The 21910-nt window shown below is 40.7% G+C and overlaps 1 protein-coding gene across 1 annotated transcript in view; it reads right to left on the reverse strand.

The window, feature by feature from the left end:
- CEMIP (cell migration inducing hyaluronidase 1) overlaps positions 1–21910 on the reverse strand; it is a 58329-nt gene that overhangs the window by 4857 nt on the left and 31562 nt on the right. The window contains exons 13-26 of the mRNA XM_089539057.1: positions 19490–19695; positions 18124–18193; positions 17272–17400; positions 16086–16171; positions 13651–13782; positions 9234–9269; positions 8973–9128; positions 7268–7448; positions 6324–6539; positions 4976–5187; positions 4307–4492; positions 2300–2504; positions 1401–1484; positions 235–392 (exon numbers count right to left, since the gene is read on the reverse strand). Coding sequence (XP_089395183.1) covers positions 235–392; positions 1401–1484; positions 2300–2504; positions 4307–4492; positions 4976–5187; positions 6324–6539; positions 7268–7448; positions 8973–9128; positions 9234–9269; positions 13651–13782; positions 16086–16171; positions 17272–17400; positions 18124–18193; positions 19490–19695 — 2057 coding nt within the window. The remainder of the gene's footprint in view (positions 1–234; positions 393–1400; positions 1485–2299; positions 2505–4306; positions 4493–4975; positions 5188–6323; positions 6540–7267; positions 7449–8972; positions 9129–9233; positions 9270–13650; positions 13783–16085; positions 16172–17271; positions 17401–18123; positions 18194–19489; positions 19696–21910) is intronic.

Consider the following 21910-nt stretch of genomic DNA (forward strand, 5'->3'; position numbering starts at 1 on the left):
TTCCTTGACTGGGAAAACAGCAGGATAAGATGATGATATGATGATGATGATGATGATGATGATGATGATGATGACGATGATGACGACGATGATGAGATTGAGTAGGGTAGAAATAATATCAACTACTGCAAAGGCAAAAAAATTAATAACAATATGCAGTCACAAAATGGGCTTCTGTCTGCAGATGCCACAAGCAGGATGCCAAGCCTTATATGCAACTTCCCCTTTACTTACTTGTCCTGGATGTTGTTGACATAGTTGTCTATCTGTGCTGGAATTCCTTGTAGAATAGAGTTTTTGAAACTCATCTGATCAACAATTTTTCCATCCCGCCCATCAATCACAACTACTTGGATACCGTCTTCAGAAAGATAAAACTTATTTCCTTCAACCTACATAGTGCAGAAAATCCATATTAAAACAGTTAACAGCCGTAAGATCCTAACCCTAGATTTTTAGAGAGAAATAATTTATTTAATTTATTTACATACTAAAAGCCAGTGTTAAATTCATATTTTGGTGTTAAAAGGGAGGAAAGGCGCATTTTCAAAAAGCTGACTTCTTTCCTGCTTGACAACAAATTACTCTGTGGGCTACAATAGACCTGAATTCAAAATAATTCCATCCTGCCGCATGGTGCATTTTTATCTATGACAAGCCCTTTAATAAGAAGATGAGTTACTGTCTTTCTTTCAGATCCAAATTGCAGCAAAAGAACCAGATTAAAATCCTGTAATGATGGGATGAGAAAATATGGGGAGAAATAATATCTCAGAGCAGTTAAAAGCTAAAGCCTATCCCAAGTTTAATTCTGACTTTATAGCAAAATGGTACTTGTTTTTAAATCCAATCAACCACTTGATTTGAAATACAGCTCTCCCTACCCAAATATTCACATACACTCTGATCTTATTCAATAGTCCTTTAACTGACTGCAAGTTAAATATTTATCTGGATTTATTCTATTCATTTATTTCATTTACATGCCATGATTCCTCTGGCTTAATGCCCAAGATGGCTCACAAATGGCTAAAACAACATAAGCTAAAAATTCAATAATAAAAAAAGTTAAAACACATCAAATTAAAACACCATTAATTTTTAATGTATAAAAATCATTAAAAAGTCTAGAATCAAGTTAAACATGCAAGACTACCTATATATACATGCTTCCTGTAACCAATTAATCATTGAATAAAGAGCTACATGAATACAACTTTGTTATACTTCTTACTTTTCTTGATTTCTTTCCTTGATGTGTATTTGAAAATTTGCATACCACCCAAAAAAAATTTTGTGTGCAACTTAAGGAGGACTGTATTTATTTTAAAATTTGATGAAAATTTCCTAAAATAAAGAGTAACAATTCACCAAACAGCTTCAGGCAAATAAACACTTACAGAAATATATGCAAAATCATCTCGGAGATGGAAGTATCTGGTCTTGTGGCTGTCTAGCTTTATTTCCACAAAATGGTCCTTCTTCTGTTGAAAAAAGAAAATGAAATGATGTTAGCCTTTCTTTCTCCAGAAACCAGTTTTGAAATCAATCCATTTTGTTGTGCTGATAATCCCTAAAAGCCTAATACAAGAAACTATAACTAATCGGAAAGTTCCAGGCCACAATGGAATGATTCCATGTGGCTTTTGCTTTCAATGATAGGATCAGTCTTCAATATTGATCCATAAGGCCAAACTGTACCATTTGGGTGTGTTTAAAATTATGCTTAAGGGGGTCATTTTGATGAAAATAGTTCTAGCATTCTTAAGAATTTCTTAAGTAGTGCCATTTAAGGAAACAAAACTAATGACCACAGATAATTTGTGTATTTGGATTTTATATATCTGGTGGAACAACCTGTTGGAAGAGATTCAAGTATTTGTGTACTGTACTGTATGTACAAAACGTACTGAATACGCTGTTCGAATTTAAAACAGCATTGAAGACTAATTTCTTCCATCAGGCCTATCTAGATGATTTTTAAAATTGTAAATTTTAAATGATGAATTTTAAACGTAGATTGTTTTAATACGTATGTGTCTTGTTTGTTCTTTTAAATTGCTGTATATTTTCACAGACATACAGTTCTTAACTGATGCATATTTGTCAGTCTGTAGTTGTTCCCTGCCTTGATCCAGAGGGAGAAGTGGGCAAGAAAGAAATATAGCTCTAGGTAGTAGGGCTAATACCAAAAAGAAACCCAACTCAGTTTAACAATCTCTGTGCATTTTGCTAGAACCATATCAACAACTGAAAGATTAATCAGAATCAGTCCACTAAGTAAATCAGCTTCTCTTACTGAGCGTGAGCTAGGCAACTTCTTGGGCATTGGCACATCTACAGATGGTTTTTCAGCATATTTGGGGTAGGCTTTAGCTTCACAGTCACTGGTCTCTGGATTCTTGGGGATGTTGGCTTTGATTCTGATTCGCTCACAGCCTTTGATGGAGCAGAAAGCAAATGGCTCTTTTTCATGCTGAGCTCTTAGCTTGAGAAACAACAACCTGGGGGAAAAACATGAAATGAAGAGCAATCAGCACCTCTAGGTGTTCGTCTGGAGGCCCCAAAATCCCAGGAAGACACTAAAACATGGTGGAAATGTGTTGCATGCCCCTTAGAGGGCAAAACTATTTCCGATTTTCTGTGTGGATAGTGATGTGGATGTGGCCCTCCAAGGTCTCCTGGGGAGCTAATGTGGCTCCCTGCCCCTCCATGACTGCTCACCCCAATCTATGACATATAACCTACCATGAGACATTGTTATTCCTGGCAATGACAAACACTTCCACGCTGACCCAGGCTCAGATTCAGGGATTACTGTGCACATATCCCAGGTACCGTCTGTGTTCTGTGCTCTCCCTGTGCCCATTTACTGTTTCAATTGCTATCCTTCACCACTTGTTAGATGCTGTCCTAGAGAATCTCCTGATATTTGGGGATAGCGGGGGGAAGGAAGAGCAATGCAGTGACCATCACTCTGGCACTTGCAACCTGATTTTTTCTCTCCGTCGCTTGGATGTCCATTCTATTTTAGCTTCAGAGCCAGCCTTAGACAAGGCAAACTTATCATGGGGGTTTCCTGGCAAGTTTCTTCAGAGGGGATTTGCCATTGCATCTTGCTACATGAGACAAAGGTCAAGAGGACCTCTTCCATTCCATACACCGAAGCTATCTAGAGTAGCAGTTGAATCTTACTTCAATGCTGGTAACGATATAGCATTCCCAATAACACCTTACAACAACAAACTAGTTTATGGTGTTCAGGACAGACGAAAGTAGCATACACAGCTCCAAGGGAGGAGAATGGCAGATGAGCTTGGGAAGATGACCTGCCTCTGTCCCATCCAATATCAACTTCCCAAGGTAGTTGCCACCCCGATTGCTTTTTGTTGAGAGGCGGGATATAAATAAATTTTATTGTTGTTGTTGTTGCCTCACTCTGCCAAATGGTAGGGACAGCCCCATTTAGATTATAAGAAGGTAGATACACTATGGGCCTTGACAAACCAGCGATAAATGCCAGCCTGGGGGCAGAGTGGGGGCATGATGTCCACACGACACACACCCCGATGCTGCCCTGTCATGACACTCCTCTGGCACTGCATCTAGATGACACAGTGCCAAAGGAGTGCCAAAAAGCCGCAGCACCTGCGGCTATGGTGCCCTTTCCACGGCGCAAAAAGGAACTGCTCTTTGTGGCTCCTTTTTGTGCCATGGAAAGGCCTGATCAGGGCCACAGCATGTAGTTGCCACGACCCCAATCCAGCACCGAAAGGGGTGGCCTGTTCAGCTCCTCCTTCTTATTTCCCAATCCTGTAAAAGTGGGAAATTAATTATGCACTTTCCTTTTCCAGAACTTTCAGAAACGTTTAGCTTATTGATTTGCTGTTTTAAAAAATAAAAGAGCACACAACTTGGTCAAGATTTCGAGAAGCCAAAAAATGAGATATGGAACTGCTTTAATGGCTGAATGACTTGCAGATGAATCATTAAAAGCAGGACTAGGAAACCTGTGGCCCTCCAGGTATTCTTGGACTCCGGTTCACATCAGCCTCAGGCAGCATAGACAATGGTGAGTGGTTGGAATAACCTTTCCCTAAATATCTGAAAGACCATAGGTTTCTCAGTCCAAATCAGAGGAAGAAAATGCCATTTTGGCTGAATTTTAAAGATCATATGGACAGACTATGAGGATATTACCTCAATGTACATTAAGAATACAATAACACAACACACTGCTTTCCTACCGAAAGTTATTCTGTACATCAAAAATCTTTAGGCTATTCAAACAATTCTGTGTCCTTACCCAGTGTCTTCATCCCAATAGTAGTACCCTTTGGTAGGATTTCGATACTCAAGTTTATCTATTTGAAGAACTGGGTAGAATGTACCAGTTTTGTATGTTTTCTTCAAAAGGCGATCGTGGATGTCTGAGAGAATGGAGAATGTTGTTCCTTTAGGATAACAAAGCCCAATTTTGATCCAGTCATTCCTAAATTAAAAGGGGAAAACCAGAATGCATTACACAGAGGCACATGCACACCAAGCCCCATGACTTTTCTGAAGCCTGCCATAAGCCAAGATAAAGCCACTCTCCAAATTAGATTTTAATTATTTCCAAGCCGGTTAGAGGTTTATATGCTGGGGTAAGCAGAGCCACTTCCAAAATGACTATTTCCAAATAACTACATTTGCTACAACTTGGTAGCAAGTATAGACCAATTCCCCTGTGGAAGGTCACCAGCTCCTATGATTCAGGAACTATCTTGGCCCACACATTCTTTCAAATATTTATCTCATGACTTCTTTGCATCTGTTCCAGGGGGACTTAAGATGTTTAGGTGAGAAGACAAAGTCAAATTTGTGTGGGCTTATTGGAACCATGATGTCAGATCTGCAAGAATGCCCTTTTTCTATAACAGCTTGAAACTTCATTACTGCATTGGAATGTTGTCTGGATGGGTCACACACTCACTTATTGAAATTAATAAGCCAGATAGCCAGTTCCTCGGGAGCAGTCCTATCCCAGTGGATTGTGTAGCCCTTTTGCAAAGTGATCACAGGTTGATATTGCTGGTAGTGGGTGTTTTTGCTCAGAGCCCCTTCCAGGTATAGTGGATGTGTATAGTAATCACTTTTTATGATTTTCATCCTTGGATTGGCTGATTTGTAGGCCTGGATGTAAACCTGGAGTAGACATAAAACTCATTTGTTAAACTAAAAAAATAACCATTGAACGGACTAGTTTTGAGACCTTCAAGAAATCCTTTTGTATGTACATTTTCAGCCCATCTTTCCCCTAAAAACTTCAAAGTGGCAAACACAATTTCTTCCTCCACAACAATTTTGTCTTCATGACAGTCTTGCGAGGCAGATTAGGTTGACTGCTGCTGGACCAATGAGCTTCATGGCTAAGCAAGGATTTGAAGCTGGCTTTTCTCAGTTTCAGGGCTTTTCTCCACTGACCACAAAAATTGAACTCATGTCACATTATCCTGATCTGCAGTGACCTGTTAACACCACATACTGACAACGAGGTGACATTGACCTAACCAACCACATATTTCTGTCTGGCAAACACACTTTTCTCTGCTGCTTTTTGTCTTCCCAGAATGCATCAATCTGTCAACCAATAGCTGTTATTGTTTGCCTGTCAATCTAGACTAAGGAGTTTATCATACAAAGGAATAATCCATTTTACATACTTCACCTTCAGTTCAGGATCTGGGATGCCCCCGGATGTTATCAGACCTAAATCACTGCTCATCTAGCTGCAATGTCGCTGCCTGGATGCATCCCAGGTCAAAGCCTCACTCAGCCAGCACTTTTTCAAAGTTGGAGAGTTTTTGACTTCAAAAAATGGCTGGCTGAGTGAGGCTTCAACCCAGGATGCATCCAGGAGGCAGTGTGGCAGCTAGATCGGTGGCGATTTAGGTCTGATAACATCCAGGGCATCTCGGATCCTGAACTGAAGGCGGAAGAGGTACCTTGCACTCTGTCTGAATGCCTCCTCATCCAATTCCCTTTCGCCTGCTTTGCTGCCTCAGTGAGCGAGTGAGTGAATTTAAATGTGTGTGTACACACACACACACATACACATGACAGAGAAAGAAAAAATAAAACAAATTTATTTTATTTACGATCCTGTCCAGCCATGAGATCAACAGTGAGAGGGTAGATCATGCTACACACTCTCTCTTTCACCAGCTGGACCCTCAGAGAAGATGAGAAGCTTGTGTCCTTGTAGCATCATAGCTCACCAGGTGCACAATGATGTCCACAGCCTCTCAGTGAACCACACTCCCAGTGCCCCTAATTCTTACCTGCGCATAATGTCCACTACAAATAGAGCCCCTCCAGTCTGGGACATCAATGCAGTCTGAATGCCGAATCAGCCAGTTATCTTCCTTGATAATGTATGATCCTGGATATTCAGATACAGAGCCATCTACATCGTGGAAAACAGATGTTTTATCTCCATCCATGTCCAGCCCATTGAACCAAGGTCCTGGTTCTCCAAAGAATACTCTAGAGGTTATCTAAATAGAAAGAAAAAGACACATTAATGTATTGGTTCTGAACTGCTTAGTAACTTGATTGAACCCTCCTTCATACATTACTGAGGAGTGACGCTAGATATCACAGTAACCCATTTGGACAAGCCAGTGGATATGTGAATATGTAACAAAATGGGCAGATATCAGAATGCTATATGAGTCATACCTCTTCTTACCTTATGCTCTAATTTTATGTTTTGCTCTATTGGAGTGCATTCTCCTAGAGGTTACATTTATGTCTTGTCATTTCTACAAGGTTTTCAGTCTGGAGTAACATATCCTCATCTCCATTTGTATGGTCAGACTTATGGAGTAGGCTATGAAGTAGCTTAGAGGCAATGAATAGCCTAAGATCTCCAACTGCACTCTATGGCCATGGTGGGAATTGAACCTAGGACTCTGCAGTTCTAGTCCAATACTTTGCCACAGTTGTATTGCTCTCTCTAGGTGGATGTACTCTTAGCAGATTGTTTGCATGTCTTAATTTGTTTAAACTGTATTTCCTCTTAAACATTTTTAAAAAGGCACTATCCAGCTTTCACAACTTCACATAGGGGGGAAAAACCACTCTCATTTTAAAGACTTCTAAAGAATGTTCCATGCTCATTCCTCTATCCACTTGGAGCTGCGAATAATAATTGTGACCCATAATAGCATGTACCCCCAACCTCAAAATAACCTACGCCAGTTCATTACAAAGGTTAACTCACAGGGACATCTTCAAAGAATATGTTTGTGACGTTGTTGTTGGGGCAGCTCTGCCAAGCATTGTTCAGGCGGAATGCCAGGGCACTGGTGTGGCGGCCTTCTAGCGCGGCAAATTTCCGGAACGTGCAATTCTGGACGTTGATTGGTCCATCATAAAGCTGAATCCCTCTAATTGGAAAATTCCTGGAATACATTATTATTATTATTATTATTATTATTATTATTATTATTGGTAAAAAAGGGGGGTGAGACATCTGGTCCTAATGAGTTACTGTATGGAGAATGGGTAGCAGCAAATAGAGCTAACAATTTCACATTCATTTGGAAGAATTACCTCCCATAATCTCTACCACTGGGAAGGCGGGAGGTGTTGAACCTTGTGATTCTTATTAATTCAAATCACATTCCCTCATGTCTTTACAGATTATTTTGCTCAGCATTCTTAGAAAGAACTTTGTTGGATGTAAGTCCATGGGCATTTAAAAAAAAGAAAAGAAAAATATCCACAATCCAATCAAAAGGGGGGAAAAATTGGCCCTGTTCTTACAGTCTTTTAAGCAGTAAGCTGCTTTATTACTCATTCATTCATGGCAAGGATAACATCCCAAAGCCGAGACTTAATGAGCACTGAAACAGACTGTTAAAACCAGAGCTATTTGTAGAGGGAGCAGTCAAAAGGCAGTTGTCAGAGACCATTTTTAAATTAAACATGAGAGTCTAGGGAGGCAGAATACTTTTGACAAATTGAGTCCTACAGTCAAGTCATACACTACTAGAGTAATGTGAAGGCCACATTGGTGACCGCATGCTCCAATTAATGTCAGGAGTGTACATTTAAATGATGAGCAAAACTTCCAGTACTGAGATAATGTACACTATAGCATGCAAGAAACTCTACTATCCACTTGTTGTGCACCTTCCAGTCATCTCTCACTTATGGCAGCGTTATGGTAATCCTATCATGGGGCAAGATTTGTTCACAGGTGGTTTGCCATTAGGACCAGATTAGGACATGCTGAGACCTACAAGAGTGATGTACAATTGAGATATATTTGAGAGGCTTCTCATAATCCAACCCATGGACTTTGCTTGTACATACATCTGGCACTAGGGCCTTTTTACTGGTGGCACCATGACTTTGTTATTCTTTCACTAGAGAGGCTTGCATTTAGTAGTGTTTGATGTCCTTCTGGCACCAAGCGAGGAGTGTTTATTTGTCCACCTATTCCAGCATTACATTTGTTGTTTCCTCTTTTGTTGATCCTACTTTGCTGTTTCATTCTATGTTGTCAGTCACTTTCAGAGTCATTAGCCTGCTGCCTTAAAAAAACATCCTAAGTAATTTACACAGAAATTAATACTATATTCGAATGACTGCCTTCCCCCAGCATTTCACTTCGAAGAAGTAAAGATTCAGGAAGCCCTCTTAGTTCTTCACCACAGTCTCCATCAAAGAGGAGGCTGTAGATGAGTATTGATAATTGGCATCTGTCAGTAGGAAAACTGTGCAGCAAAGAGTTTATAGTTACAACTCCCACAATCCCACAACCAGAACCTGCTTGAAGCTGCTCCTCATGCAATGAACGTATAAAATACAGCCCCATCACATAGCCATTTATGTCACGCTCAAAGAAAAATCAAAACAAAATCCTATAGTGCTTTGAACAAAATGGAAGAGATTTTTAAAAAACCCTAAATGAAACGCACTGGCCAATGGGAAGAGTCCGTCCACTGTGGTCCAAGCCTCCTGGCCCCCAGACATTGTTGTCCATCATTTCGGTCCCCGTATTTCCACTTTCGCCTACAAAGAGGCTGTTCTTTATTTCTTGCTTTGATCCATCATCATATGGGAAGGTGCCTCCACTAGGAGAGATCAAACTGCATTTCAGCATGACTGCTTTGGACCAAATCTTGCTTTTCATAGCTAGTGTTAAATAAAAATACATATAGCATAAGGTGACCGCTTACCTTGCCAAAGTGAGGCCAATGCCATTGTCAGCAAATCTGTAAGGAAGAAACAGAGAAGGTCAGAGCACTACAGTGAGGTGGTTGTGGTAGTGCTGAGTTCAACGTTATATTATGGCTTTACTAATTACATAAGTAATTTATCTGTGGATCTTTCATCTTTTTTTGTAGATGCAGTGCCATTTCCAAGAGCCTTGTTTGGACTACAACTCTTATGTTGTCTGGGGAATTCTGCTAGTCGTAGTTCAAAAATTAACATTTCTAAGGTAAGGTCATTTCTTTGCTTCAGGGTACATTTTGATATCACTTGTATTTATTCACAGTGGCTTGAGAAATAACGCAAACCCTGCACTTATAGCTGAGAACTAGAACTTGAGCTTGCAGGTGTGTGTCACCTGTCGACTTATGGTAACCCCATGAATTTCATCTGGCTTTCTTCGGCAAGGAATACTCAGAGAATACTTGTATTTGTTGGCTATCTCTCATCAAAGTACTAACCAGGACTGACCCTGCTTGCTCTTCAGAAAGGATCTGGTAACTTTTAGGATATTTAGGCCTTGGAGGCAAACCACAAGCAAACTTTGGATATGAGCTGCTTGTTTTTGTTTCCTTCCTGTCAGTAATGCAGGCATATTTGAGATGGACTATTTACATATGAAAGTTGCTGCTCAATGAGAGAGCCATTATGTGGTGTACTAGTTAGAACTTTGGATTATGAATGGTTCAAATCCTCACACAGCCATGAAATTCCCCAAGTGACCACTATTTCTCAATCTAACCTGCCTCACAGGGTTTTTGTGAAGATAAAATGGGGAGGACCACCATGAATTCTATCTGAGGAAAGATGAAATACTAAAATAACAAATAAACAGCCACAGGAAAACCTTGGCAACATGGATCTCTCATTTTGGTAGTAAACAGTCCATTCTGCCTTGGTGCCAAAATTTCGCTAACATAAACTCAGATGTAAATCTGCCAGAAGAATCAAAGGATCCAGACAACATGTCAGGAAAACAACCTCGATTTAAAAGACCTCAGAAGTAACAATTTCCAAATCTCAAGCCAACCAGTAAAATTCTTAAGAAGGAAATCAAGCTGACACATTGGGTTTATTATGACAAAATCCTAGGATTAGTCTAAAACCTTTTCACAAGGATATAACCTCCAGAGATCCTATTTTGGCAGGGACAGTCCCAGTCAATAATGTGTTGTCCCACTTTTCCAGCCACTTTTAATGTCCCAGTTTCTCTCTCATTCCTGCACTTTCCTCCTCTGTCATCAGCTTACTTCATCTACTGCAAATTGAGTGCAAAGTGCAAAAGTAGTTTGCATGCAGTTAGCAAGAGGCAGAGGAAAAGAAGGGTGAACTCTCACCCTTTCCAGAAGGCAAACTGCTACACTCTCTGCTAGCTCATCTATTTTTCCTCATTGATAACTCTTGTCATCTTGACCACAATCTCAGTCACTGACTCATCTGTGAAACGTTGGAGGATATGTAATCATTACTCAGTTAGGAAGCCTTCTGATAACACAGAATTTAGGCCAAAACTTACTTTAAAAGTAAAGATTACAGCACAGTGGAATGGGAAGCAGTGAATGGTTTAATTTCATATGTTCAGAAAAACATATTGTCCCCGTTTTGACCATTTTTATGCAAACACAGTTGCAAACCTCACTGGTAATACCACAGACCCCAGAAATGATTACAGACTATTACCTTTGAGCAGACAGAAATTAAAAACATGATTCTGCAGGACACAGTGTGAGCTGTTGTTAGAGAGGAAGAATCACTTCAAATTATACTGCCGCAAGAGGGCAGGCATGATCCATTGCTAGATTTTTAGCAACTTGTACCTACACAGTTCCCAGAATTGTTTCTTATGTACTGAAAGATGTGCTCACTGCATCTCTCATCAGTATATATTGTCTTAGTGTAATACATATAGTGTAAAATATTATAGTAGTAGTTAAAAAATTGAGCTGGTACTTAGAGGATTCTAGGCTCAAGAAAGCCATGAAATTCACTGGATGACCTTGGGTTAGTCACTTTCGCTCAGACTGACTTAGCTTGCAGAGTTGTTAGGCTTGAATTAGGGAGGACAGTGAGAGCCATGAATGTCTCCTTGAGTTCATATAAGGAAAGATGCGATAAAGAATTATTGAAATTGAAGGCTGTAGCAGATAATCTGGAATCAGTCGCATATAATGCAATGACTGTCCTTTCTGTGATGGTTGCACAATGGGCCTGCCTTTGCTCTCTTCCCCCTACAAAAGATCAAGAAGAGGGCAGGAGGGGAAGCCTAAGGTCAGGTATGTCTACACAGAGTTAAGTTACAACATGGGATCCTGTGCCCGTCTCTCTTTTTAAGAGTGGAGTGGTCAACTTCAACAGGTTTGAGGAGCACATCTCATCTCTCTGAAACCATCATGAGTTGCACTTTCCCACTGTTACACAGCACTATATAAATGTGCTTACAGCAGCAGAATTCTCCATATTTATGTGGTCAAGTGCTACAGGGAATTTATGCCCTCAGTCCAACATTGCTACACTGGGCCATTTGCTACAGTGAGCTCCCCATACCTAGTGATAAACCCACATCTCTGCTCCACATGGCCAGTCCATGCTCTGCAGCAAGCAGGCAGGCTTGGAGAAGCATCTGGTTACTTCTCCCATAGCCAGATGCAACATGATTTACAGCAGGACTGAGACTGCAGGAGGACTCTGGTTAAGGGGGATGCAGCCAGATGCTTCTCCAAGTCTGCCTGCTCACCCAGAAACACAGAATGGCTGTGCATACAGCACCAGGGGCTTATCAGTAGGTCAGGGATGGGCTTTGGGCTCTGTGCAGGGAGAAAGGGAATACCAACCCCTGCAGCAGACCCAAAAAGACACTTACATGTGCAGATACCTCTATTCCAGCATTCCAGCCTAAGTGTTTGACAAGGGGTCGCCTGCTTTCCAAAGGCATTGTGGGTGGCAGTGGTATGTACATCTTTGCTCTATGATGATGTTTATGGCTAGAGGCTCCAGGCCACCTCTTGCTTGCCTTACCTAAATAAACTTGTTCATTTAAAGAGAGACAGTGTAGTATAGAGGTTTGAGTGTTGGCCCAGGACTCCAGAAAGCCATGGAAACCCACACTCTTTCTTTTGCTTAGAGGAAAGCAATGCCAAAACGCATCTGATTAAATCTTGCGAAGAAAAGCCTTGAATGGGGTTGCCAGAAGTCGGAGTGGACTTCAAAGAATGCAACAACAACAACACTTAGATAAATGAATAATTAAGCAAATGTTTAAATAAACTGTTACTATTTTAGGATGCAGTTTTGTCTTCAGAACAAGCCGAGAGGTTTCTTTATAGCACTTTAAATGAAAAAATATATACTATTTTTGCAACCATCCCCTTGTTACCAAATTTCACTGGCTGTGGGAAAAAGCAGCAATGCTGAAACAATGGATGAGGAGGTGCTGCCTGTATAGTGGGCCCTTGGTATCCGCTGGGGTTTGCTTCCAGGACTCCCCGTAGATAACAAAATCTGTGGATGCCTAAGTTGCATTAAAGGTGATGGCAGAGTAAAATGGTGTCTCTTATATAAAATGCCAAAACCAAGGTTTGCTTTTTGGAATTTATATATTTTAAAAATATTTTCAAGGTGTGGATGCTTGAATCTGTAGACAGAAAAATCTGTGGATATGGAGAGTTGATATAATAACAGGAGATATTGTAATTGCTTCTCCTGACCCAGATTTCCCTACACCTTGCTGTCGACTTTGTCTATGGCTGCTGGAATAAAGTGAACAGCTTCTACAGCAGATGGCCAAAGAGGGTGAGCAAAAGCCAATAAAATAAAATATAAATCTACATCTGCACCTTTTCCCCACTGCTCTGTAACTAGCAAACAGATAAATAAAATCTCTAGAAGTAACCTGACAAATTTTCCTGCTTAAGCAGAAAGAGGCAATCATCTTCTACCCTGATGAAAAAATTTTAAACTGACTGTTTACTCAATCCTTCCTCAATCCATCCTGCCTTCTGCCTACCTCCCTAGCACTGGAATTTTTGGCAATAACACACTACCACATAAAATAAAACCAAGATCCCAGCTGCTTATGTTTTTTCCCCTTCCAGGCTCAAGCAGAAAGGTTTATTTAAAGTTCCTTTCCTGCTGCAGTTTATTGTAATGTAGCTGACACAAAGTCACACGTCTAGATGAATTCCACCAAGCCTTACACTTCAAGCAAGACAGGAGATGCTTCTAGAAAAACAAGGCATGCGTGCTTTCTTGCTGGGTTCTCATTTCTCCATTAAGATCAGCCAGATCAAAGATGCTGAGCCAGTCATAAAAATAGGCCTAGCCACAGCTCTGCCTGCCAGAAACTCTGAGCTGAACTTTGGAGGGTTGAATTGAGGCAACACTCACTGGCAGTCGTCCAGCCATACATCTCCTCCCCTCACCCAGGCTCCATGGTCCTGGTTCTTGTAAGCAATAAAGTGTTGAATTATGGCAGGTTCTCGGGGCTTCAGGGGGTCAGCATCTTTATGTGGGCTGTATCTGTAAAAGTGCAAAAGGTGAAAAAGTGGTTAGCGGCAGAAAGAATTGGCCCTCTGACATTTTCTTAGAGTCATGATTTACTTGTAAATCATGGAGATTTCTCCTTTTATCTGGGCATGCCATCTCCTCCTCCACAGCACAAAGCAGGGGATGGCTCTGTTTTAAAAATTCTTACACTATTGCTCTGTCAAAATCATATCTGTCTCATGTTTCTACTCCTCGGTATTGGGGGGAAGGTTTTCTTTTTGCATTTCCAGAGATCAGAAGCATGAACTTCAGTGCATTTCACCCTCTTCTACTGAGACTATTGACTAATAAAGGCACAATAAAATAGGTGGAAGAAGCAAACAGAGGCAGATTTGCCCAGGTTGTGCAGGTTGTAAGCTTCATTTGGTTGGAGCTGAATTTTCACTGCTCTGAGTGGGGTTTGGTGAGTATTAGTTCTGAATAGCCAGTGTGAGCCACTTAACATCTGTTGCTCAGAACTCTGCCCAAACATTTGAGATCCATAGGTTTAAATCTATTGAACCCCCACTGAAATGGAATCTGGTCTCATTTACCCTCTTATGTTTCCATTGGATATGGTTGTTTGAGACGAACTCCACACTGATATAAATCAATATACAGTGGATCCTTGTTATACGCTGGGGTTTGGTTCCAAGATCCCCCGTGTATAACAAAATCCGTGTATGCTCAAGTCCCATTAAGTATAATGACATAGCAAAATGGTGTCCCTAATAAAAAATGGAACATCAAGGTAAATTTATACTTTTTTGGAACATTTTCAAACCGTATATGCTGAAATCCGTGTATAAAAAATCCGTGTATAAGAAGGGCCGACTGTATACAAATCCATCTTTTGCTGTCTGTGAGCTTATATAATTCCACTAAGGAGAGCTCTTTCTCCACATCCCTGAATGCTGATGTGACCACAAAAAGGCTGTGAAACCATTCAACTCTCCCTTCCTAGATAAATACTCAGTACAATGGTTTATTAAGTGAAACAAAATCCGTTCTGAATATCTGCCAGCTGCTCGAGCAAACGCTGTCCACCTGTCATGCCAAGTCATGAATTTTAAAGTTGGCATTGTTATCTATCTGAAATGCGAGTTCAGTGTCAATCTAGCAGTGCATTCAAACTCCATGACATTCAAAAGAGGGCAGGTTAATGGGGGAGGGGGCAAAGAAAGAAAACTGACACTTGATGAGAAGCGATTGTTGACAACAAATTCTCATCATGTTATCAAAGTTACTTCAGCTTATAGTTGCCAGGTTTTCCAAATAGCAATAAAAGAGAGTCAAGACCGGTAAGGACATGTCGTGTCCATATGTGCCTTCAAGTTGCCTATTGACTTATGACAACCTCATTAATTTAATAGAGCTTTCTTAGGCAAGAGGTAGCTTTGCCAGTTCCTTCCTCTGAAATATTGCCTACAGCACCTGGTATTCATTGACAGTCTCCTATCCAAGTACTACAGGGCTGACTGTGCTTACTTTCCAAGTTCAGATAGGATCTGGTGACTTTAATGTATTTAGGCCAACTCTTGATATGTTAGGCAGGTCTATATAAGGCCCACCCCACGTCTCACAAGCAGAAGTCCTTTTGTGGGAGATCAAGGCTTCTGTAAGATCTCCAGTCTCATAAAAACCTTCAAAGGTCTGGAAATCTTGTAATGGCAGGCCAATAACCATCATGGTGGGATGAAATTTACTGCTTCCAGGCCAAGACCACTGCTCAGCCACAAATTCAAAGAGTAGGGAGTGTCTATACTTACAACAGACCCTACAATATTTGCTGTTTAATATGACGGCCACATACTAAACCCATACCTGAAAATACAGGAATTTTGGCATCTTATATAACACTCCTCTATCCTGCACAATTGGTGGCTATCAGGACTAGTGGGTAATGGGGAGTTGTCTTAGAACAGGATGGCAAACATGTGGCCCTACAAATGTTACATTTCAATCCTCTCCCCTGGACTATGCTGGCTAGAGATGATAGTAACTGCAAACCAACATTTGGAGGGCCACAATTTGCCTACTCTTGTTCTAGAGAAACATCTCAGCATATCTAAAAACAGTCAGAAGAGGGCAAGGAACTTAAATTGACTGGTGAGGAGTTATCCAGCTATGTTTTTATACATGCTATCACCTATCTACACCACTTGTAAGTTACGCAAGCAGGCCTTCTGTCCAAAATCAATGCAAAAGGTTCTCATGGATACTAACAGCAGTTGTTTCCACCTCTTACCCCAAGCTGTATGTAACTTTCCAAATAAAACCCACAGAAATTGGCTTACCTTCCAGCAATCATAGTCAGGATAGGTCTCTTGTCCTTGGCTGAGGCAGGTGTAGTTTTAACTCCATTGTCAATGATCATTCCAGCCTAGGGGGAAAAAAGGAGAGCAGTTAGTAAGCTATCTGCACTTTTTACCACTCTGCATAGGCCAAATCCTTGAGATAGTATATTAACATATTTTCTTGTTGGTCACTGTAACTTGACTATTTACTCCAGAAGAGGAGTTTGCCATAGCTTTTGGCACAAAACAGATTGGTCCACCATTTCTTTTTCACAAGAGTGTGTTTTTTTTTTTGAGGGGGGGATGTTTTGATTTTTGGTTCACACATTTACTCTGAGCCCAGTTCTCAAATAAGGACTTGCTACAACAATATTTAACTGGTCAGGATTAAACTATTTGTTCCTAACACAGGGCTTCCATGCCAATAGACATGCAGCCCCTCTTTGGATGCAACTCAAGAGTAGAAAATCAATGTATTTATTGCTGATAACGGTAACCATCCAAGCGAGCATTTAGCTGCTGTGTCAGATGTCATAGATATCACCTCACACTGATGTGCTTTGTGGTTGCTTAGCAAAGTCAGAGAGCAAAGGACTCCAATGAGCCTGGGCATGAAGGGTGAATAATATACAAGTATGTTTTAAAAGGCTTACTTCTGAAGGAGAAAGGAATGCATAGAAAAACCTTTCTAACAACAACCCAGTTCCCTGTTTCCTATTCACTTTAAGGGCCAAACCTAAGCATGAATTAAATGAGTGATCATATTTAACATATCTGTTAAATTAACATACATTGTTGTTGTTAGTTGCTGTCAAGGTGACTTTGAATTAAGATGATCCTACGAATGAGAGACTTCCAAGAGCCCTGTCATTAGCTGCCCAGCTCACATCTTGCAAACTCAGGGTTAAATAGAAAAATGAAGCAGTGCATTGATGAACCAAGAATGTTAAAAAGAAGAAGAAGCAGCAACACCTAGTTTGGCTATTATTCGCCACCAAGAGCTGGACATTAGCATTAAGGAAAATGGAGTTTGCAGATAAAAATTCTGGGAAAGCATTTGCTTTTGATTTTATAGAAGCAAGAACGGTTGCCAATAATAGGTTTCAGACTTTGGCATTGGAAGAAGGAAAACAGCATTAAAAGTAACAGAGAGAGAGAGAAGGATTCCCATTGCATGCATACTCACTCGATAGTTGGAATGTGCTCGATTATTATAGAATGTTCCCATTGGAATGTGTTCAGAGTAGCCAGGAGGATACATTCCTATTGAGAGTCCTGTTGGTACATGGTGCAAAACAAACCAAAAGCCAGTTTCCTGCAAGAGACAAGAAGTTCAGTTTAGTAAAGAATTTGGTCAATTGGTGAATTAAAAAAAAAGTGGGGGGAATAGGGACCTAAGTATTTTTGGACAAAAGTAAAATAAAATTTGTGTGCACACATGTGTGCAGACAAGTAGAACCGTTCTTCTTCAGACAGCTAATTCTAACTCTTTCATGCTCGCCAAGCAACACTTTTCAGGTCTTAAGAGCACTTTTGATTTTAATGGGAGGCCAAAATACCGTAAAGGCACCAAATCCTGTCTGATCTTGGAAGCCAAGCAGGGTTAGCACTTGGATGGGAGATCTCCAACGAACACCAGATGCTGTAGGCCGTACTTTGGAGGAAGGGACTGGCAAAATTTCCTCTAACTATTCCATTCCTAAGAAAACCCTACGAAAAATTCATGGACTTGCCATAACTAGACAGGCGACTTGAAGACGCACACACAGAGACACAGTAATGTCTCTCAGCTCTCAGAAGCTTACAAAACAATGGGCAATTCTTAACAAATGATTGTCAGACAGTGGGCAAAAGTAGATAGAATTTTTTCCCCCAATTCAAATTGGATTAAATCATAGCATTTGGCTTCCAGGGCAGTTTGAAATGCTATCAACACTTTTGTTCCAGCAACAACCAAACTGCCAACCAACCAAAATTCATCCAAGTTGCTCAAAATTTTTCCTGTCACACACAAAAACAGAGAAGCCTGCATACTCACTTCTGATCCTGCAGCTGCACAATTTATAAGGTTGTTGTGCGGATTGGCCAACCAGAAAGTGGACACAGCACTGTTGGATGGACAACAGAGACAAAGACAAGTGTGACAAAATGGCATTCAAAACGGGTGTGCCGAGAAAGAGCGATTTCAAATTAAGAGAACGAAACCAGGTCAAATAACACAGCAGATAAGCCATCATGTTTGTGTTGTATATAGTTGTATAGTAACAGTGGGTGTCTCTGCCCCTCATGTACATCCCTTCATTGCACAGCTTTCAATCTCATCTACAAAGCAAGCAAACACAGCCCTGCCTTGAAAGCCTTAAGGAATTCCAGGATGAATTTCAATTGAAATTTCAAGTCAGTTATGAAGCTGTTACATGTCACATTTTATGGTGTGATAAGTGCTTCCTCCTATAAGCCAGCAGAGAATTGGAGAAGGGGAAAACCCTACACTTGCTACTCACAGGCTCAAGGAAAAACTGGGTTGTTTCTTTCAGTTTTTCACTGCGTCTGGCATTTTTTAAGATTTTAAGGGACTCTGGACCCTTTCAGATCTGTGTGTGTTTTAAAAAACCTCTCACTTCTTTCTCTTCCTCACCTCCAATCATTTATACCTGGCTTAATTTTCATGGCAAGTATCTTTTAGTTTGCAGAGTCCTGGCTGATAACACTGAAATTGTTAACTGCCTTTAATGACAACAGGATATTTTTATTATCATTATGTTAATATGTCTGCTGTAAGCCATTTTTTTCATGCTATTTGGTGCTTTGGATAAGACTATGACCTTGAAGGGTGATTATGGAATTAATTAATTATTAATTAATTAATATCTGAGTTTCTCTGTGAAATGAGAGGATTACTACTGACTAGAAGAACAGGAAGGCTCAGTTGCCACTGGCTTTAATCTGGAGAGAGATCCAGGGTTTTAAACATATTCCTCCAAGTGGGCAAAAGTGTCTGTGTTTCTCTTCCAGTTCCAAAGAGTGAAGCAAGACAGACTGGCAACAACAACCTAGATAGTCTAGGGAAATGCATTTAGCATGTTTTCACTCAAGCCGTGGGTTTTCCTGGAAGATACACGCCTCTGCATTCATATTTGCAAATTAAATCTGTGTTGACATTCCATATAATAACCATGCTTTTGCGGGTAAAGTCCTCCAAGTATCTCATAATTCTGTTTTTCTTTTCTGCCTGCTTTGCCCTCTTTGACTCTAAGCACAAATTAGGATGAGAGCAAGGGTTTCAAACTGTCGTAATGTAATTCCAGGAGTGGGAGTTATAAACTGATTTGACCTATGTTTTGCAGTATAATGGATCAGATAGTTTGACTAGGACCTGAGTGGATCAGGACCTTTCTACTCACTTGCAGTCCTGTCTAGGTTTTGGGACATATCCTGGGTAAGAGCCTTCTGTAATTGTCTTGCACATTCTTGTGTCCCGATCAGATGGTAGCAATGTGCTAGGCTTCACCACAAGTCCAAGGCAATGATCAAATGTGTTGCGCACCTCAGGGCCATCTTCTGTAAAAAAGCAGTGCCCCAAGGTATCGTACCCAACAACATCCTTGACCTGTGGGTATAAATAAAAGGATGGAGAGGAGGTCAGTATTCCTAGCTACTCAAAATGGTGTTTAGCTTGATCACGGCTGAGGAATGATGATTTTAACTTATACCAGGCTCCCACCCACCCTAGCATGGCCAAAAGAAAGGGACTGTGTAAATTCTAGTCTAAAATACATCTTACTGCAAAACACTGCTGAATTACCACCAATTACTGCTGCTGCAAAGGGCCATTTCGTATATATTTAAGTTCTAATGAAGGAATGGAGAACCTTTATCCAGATGTTTTCAAATACGACATCTATCAACCCCAGCCAATGATAAAGGATTTCAGGAGTTGTAATCCCAATCATTTTCAGGGCCAAGTGTTGAATCCTATCCCTGATCTAGACGCAGTTCAGAAGTTTGTAGTGTTAACCACCCCAACTTTAAACAGCTTGTGAAATAACACCTTGAAAAGACTTCTAATACAATAGCATGTGGCAGATCCTAAATCAAGCTAGTTGTCCATCTAAGGAGCTCATTGCTTGGCGTTTTAAATTGGCTGCAGCTGGAATGTGGGATGGAGACAGGGATTATCACACACTAAATCGCTGGCAAATCGCTGGCCGCCATCAGCTCAGGTCCAAGCCACACTCCGCCAGCACTTTTTAGAAGTTGGAAAGCTTTCTGACTTCTAAAAATTGCTGGTAGAGCATGGCTTAGACTCGGCTGGGACCCGGGCTGATGGCGGCCTGTGATTCGGCGGCAATTTGGTGTACGATAATCCCTGCCTCCATCCCACGTTCCAGCTGCAGCCAAGGAGGCTGGAGCCAATTTAAAATGCCAAGCGATAAGCTCCTAAGAGTGCAAATAAGACTGCAGTCCTAACTCTCCAAGGTGGGTAAGGGCCAGCCTAAGCCAAGCCAAGTCCAGCTCAAACCGTGCTGAATCTAAACCTCTGTTAGCCTGGAGATGCTGGAAATTATTTAGGATGACCCTGGACCTGGGTTAACCTGAACTGGATCTGGTAATAGTTCCTCTCTTGCTCTGGCCCTTCTCCATACCTATTGGAGTACCAGCAGATTCTGGTATAAAGTTGCTGGCTTTATGCAATATGGCACAATAGTTGTGCTATCAGAAGCCTCTGCCGAGCTAAAAGGGAAATATGTTACAGCTTGAACCAATTCAATTTATTTAAGAATAGAGATAAGCAAAAATTGTTCAAAATAGATTAAAGTGGCATGATAAGATATACTGCCCATTGTAACTTGCATGGGTTTCATCCCACAGGTTGTCTCATATCAGGGTTTTTCAAGATTAGGAGCATTTTTAAATTGTTTTTATGACAGTCTTCTTCAATATCTGCCCTATATCACCACCACCACCACTTTGCTTGGTGAAAATCATAGCTCTGCTAAGACAACCAAGAAATACAGAGTGGCTGGGAATGTTTGCTTTAGTTATTTTACACACATGAGCATACCTATAGAGTTTTCAGCATGTACATAAAAAGATGACAAGACTTTAAGTCACTACAGTTCCTAACTGCTTGAAGCCTAAATTTAGGCGAAGATTTCAGATGGCATTGTGTTTTCAAGCAAAGCAAGAGTATTGAATTGCAAATTGAATTACTTGACACCAGCTGCAAAGCTGCTGCAACTAGCTGGCATTGATGTGTATCCTCCCCTTAGTATTCTTCCTTGAAAACCTCGGCAGACAGGTTTTTAGGCTCCATTTAGTTTTATCTCTGGTGACAGCTTCTATTGCAGAATATACTGAGTATGCTGATCATTTCTGGCTTGACATACTACTGTCTCCATCTTTCTCTTCTGCAATAAACATCTTCTTTTCAGGGCAGAATTTAACATTGGGGGTTCCCTGTCTTGCAGCACATTCTCTAGCAAGGTCATGAGGAATATAGAATAAACAGGACTTTTGAAACACTATGGTGAGAGTAACATTTGCCCAAGGAAGGCAAGAGGGGAACAAAGCTGGGTCCCTGGCAAAAATATAGCCTAGGAGCTCTAGCCAGGAAGTTAGTGGTATAAGCCTTTGAATTTTGAATCAAAAGTTACTCAAAATGTTATTAGAAAACATTATCCATCACACACACAATAGCACTGTTCCCAAACATACATTACATGGATTTGTTATATCCTAGGGATTACCCACAAAACAATCAATTACAATTGCCTATGCTGATTGAAACTCACCAGTTTCAAATGCTGAACTAGAAAGCATAC

This window comes from Sceloporus occidentalis, unplaced genomic scaffold, assembly GCF_023333645.1.
Source record: "Sceloporus occidentalis isolate IW3139 unplaced genomic scaffold, rSceOcc1.0.p SCAF_9, whole genome shotgun sequence".
Lineage (NCBI taxonomy): Eukaryota > Metazoa > Chordata > Lepidosauria > Squamata > Phrynosomatidae > Sceloporus > Sceloporus occidentalis.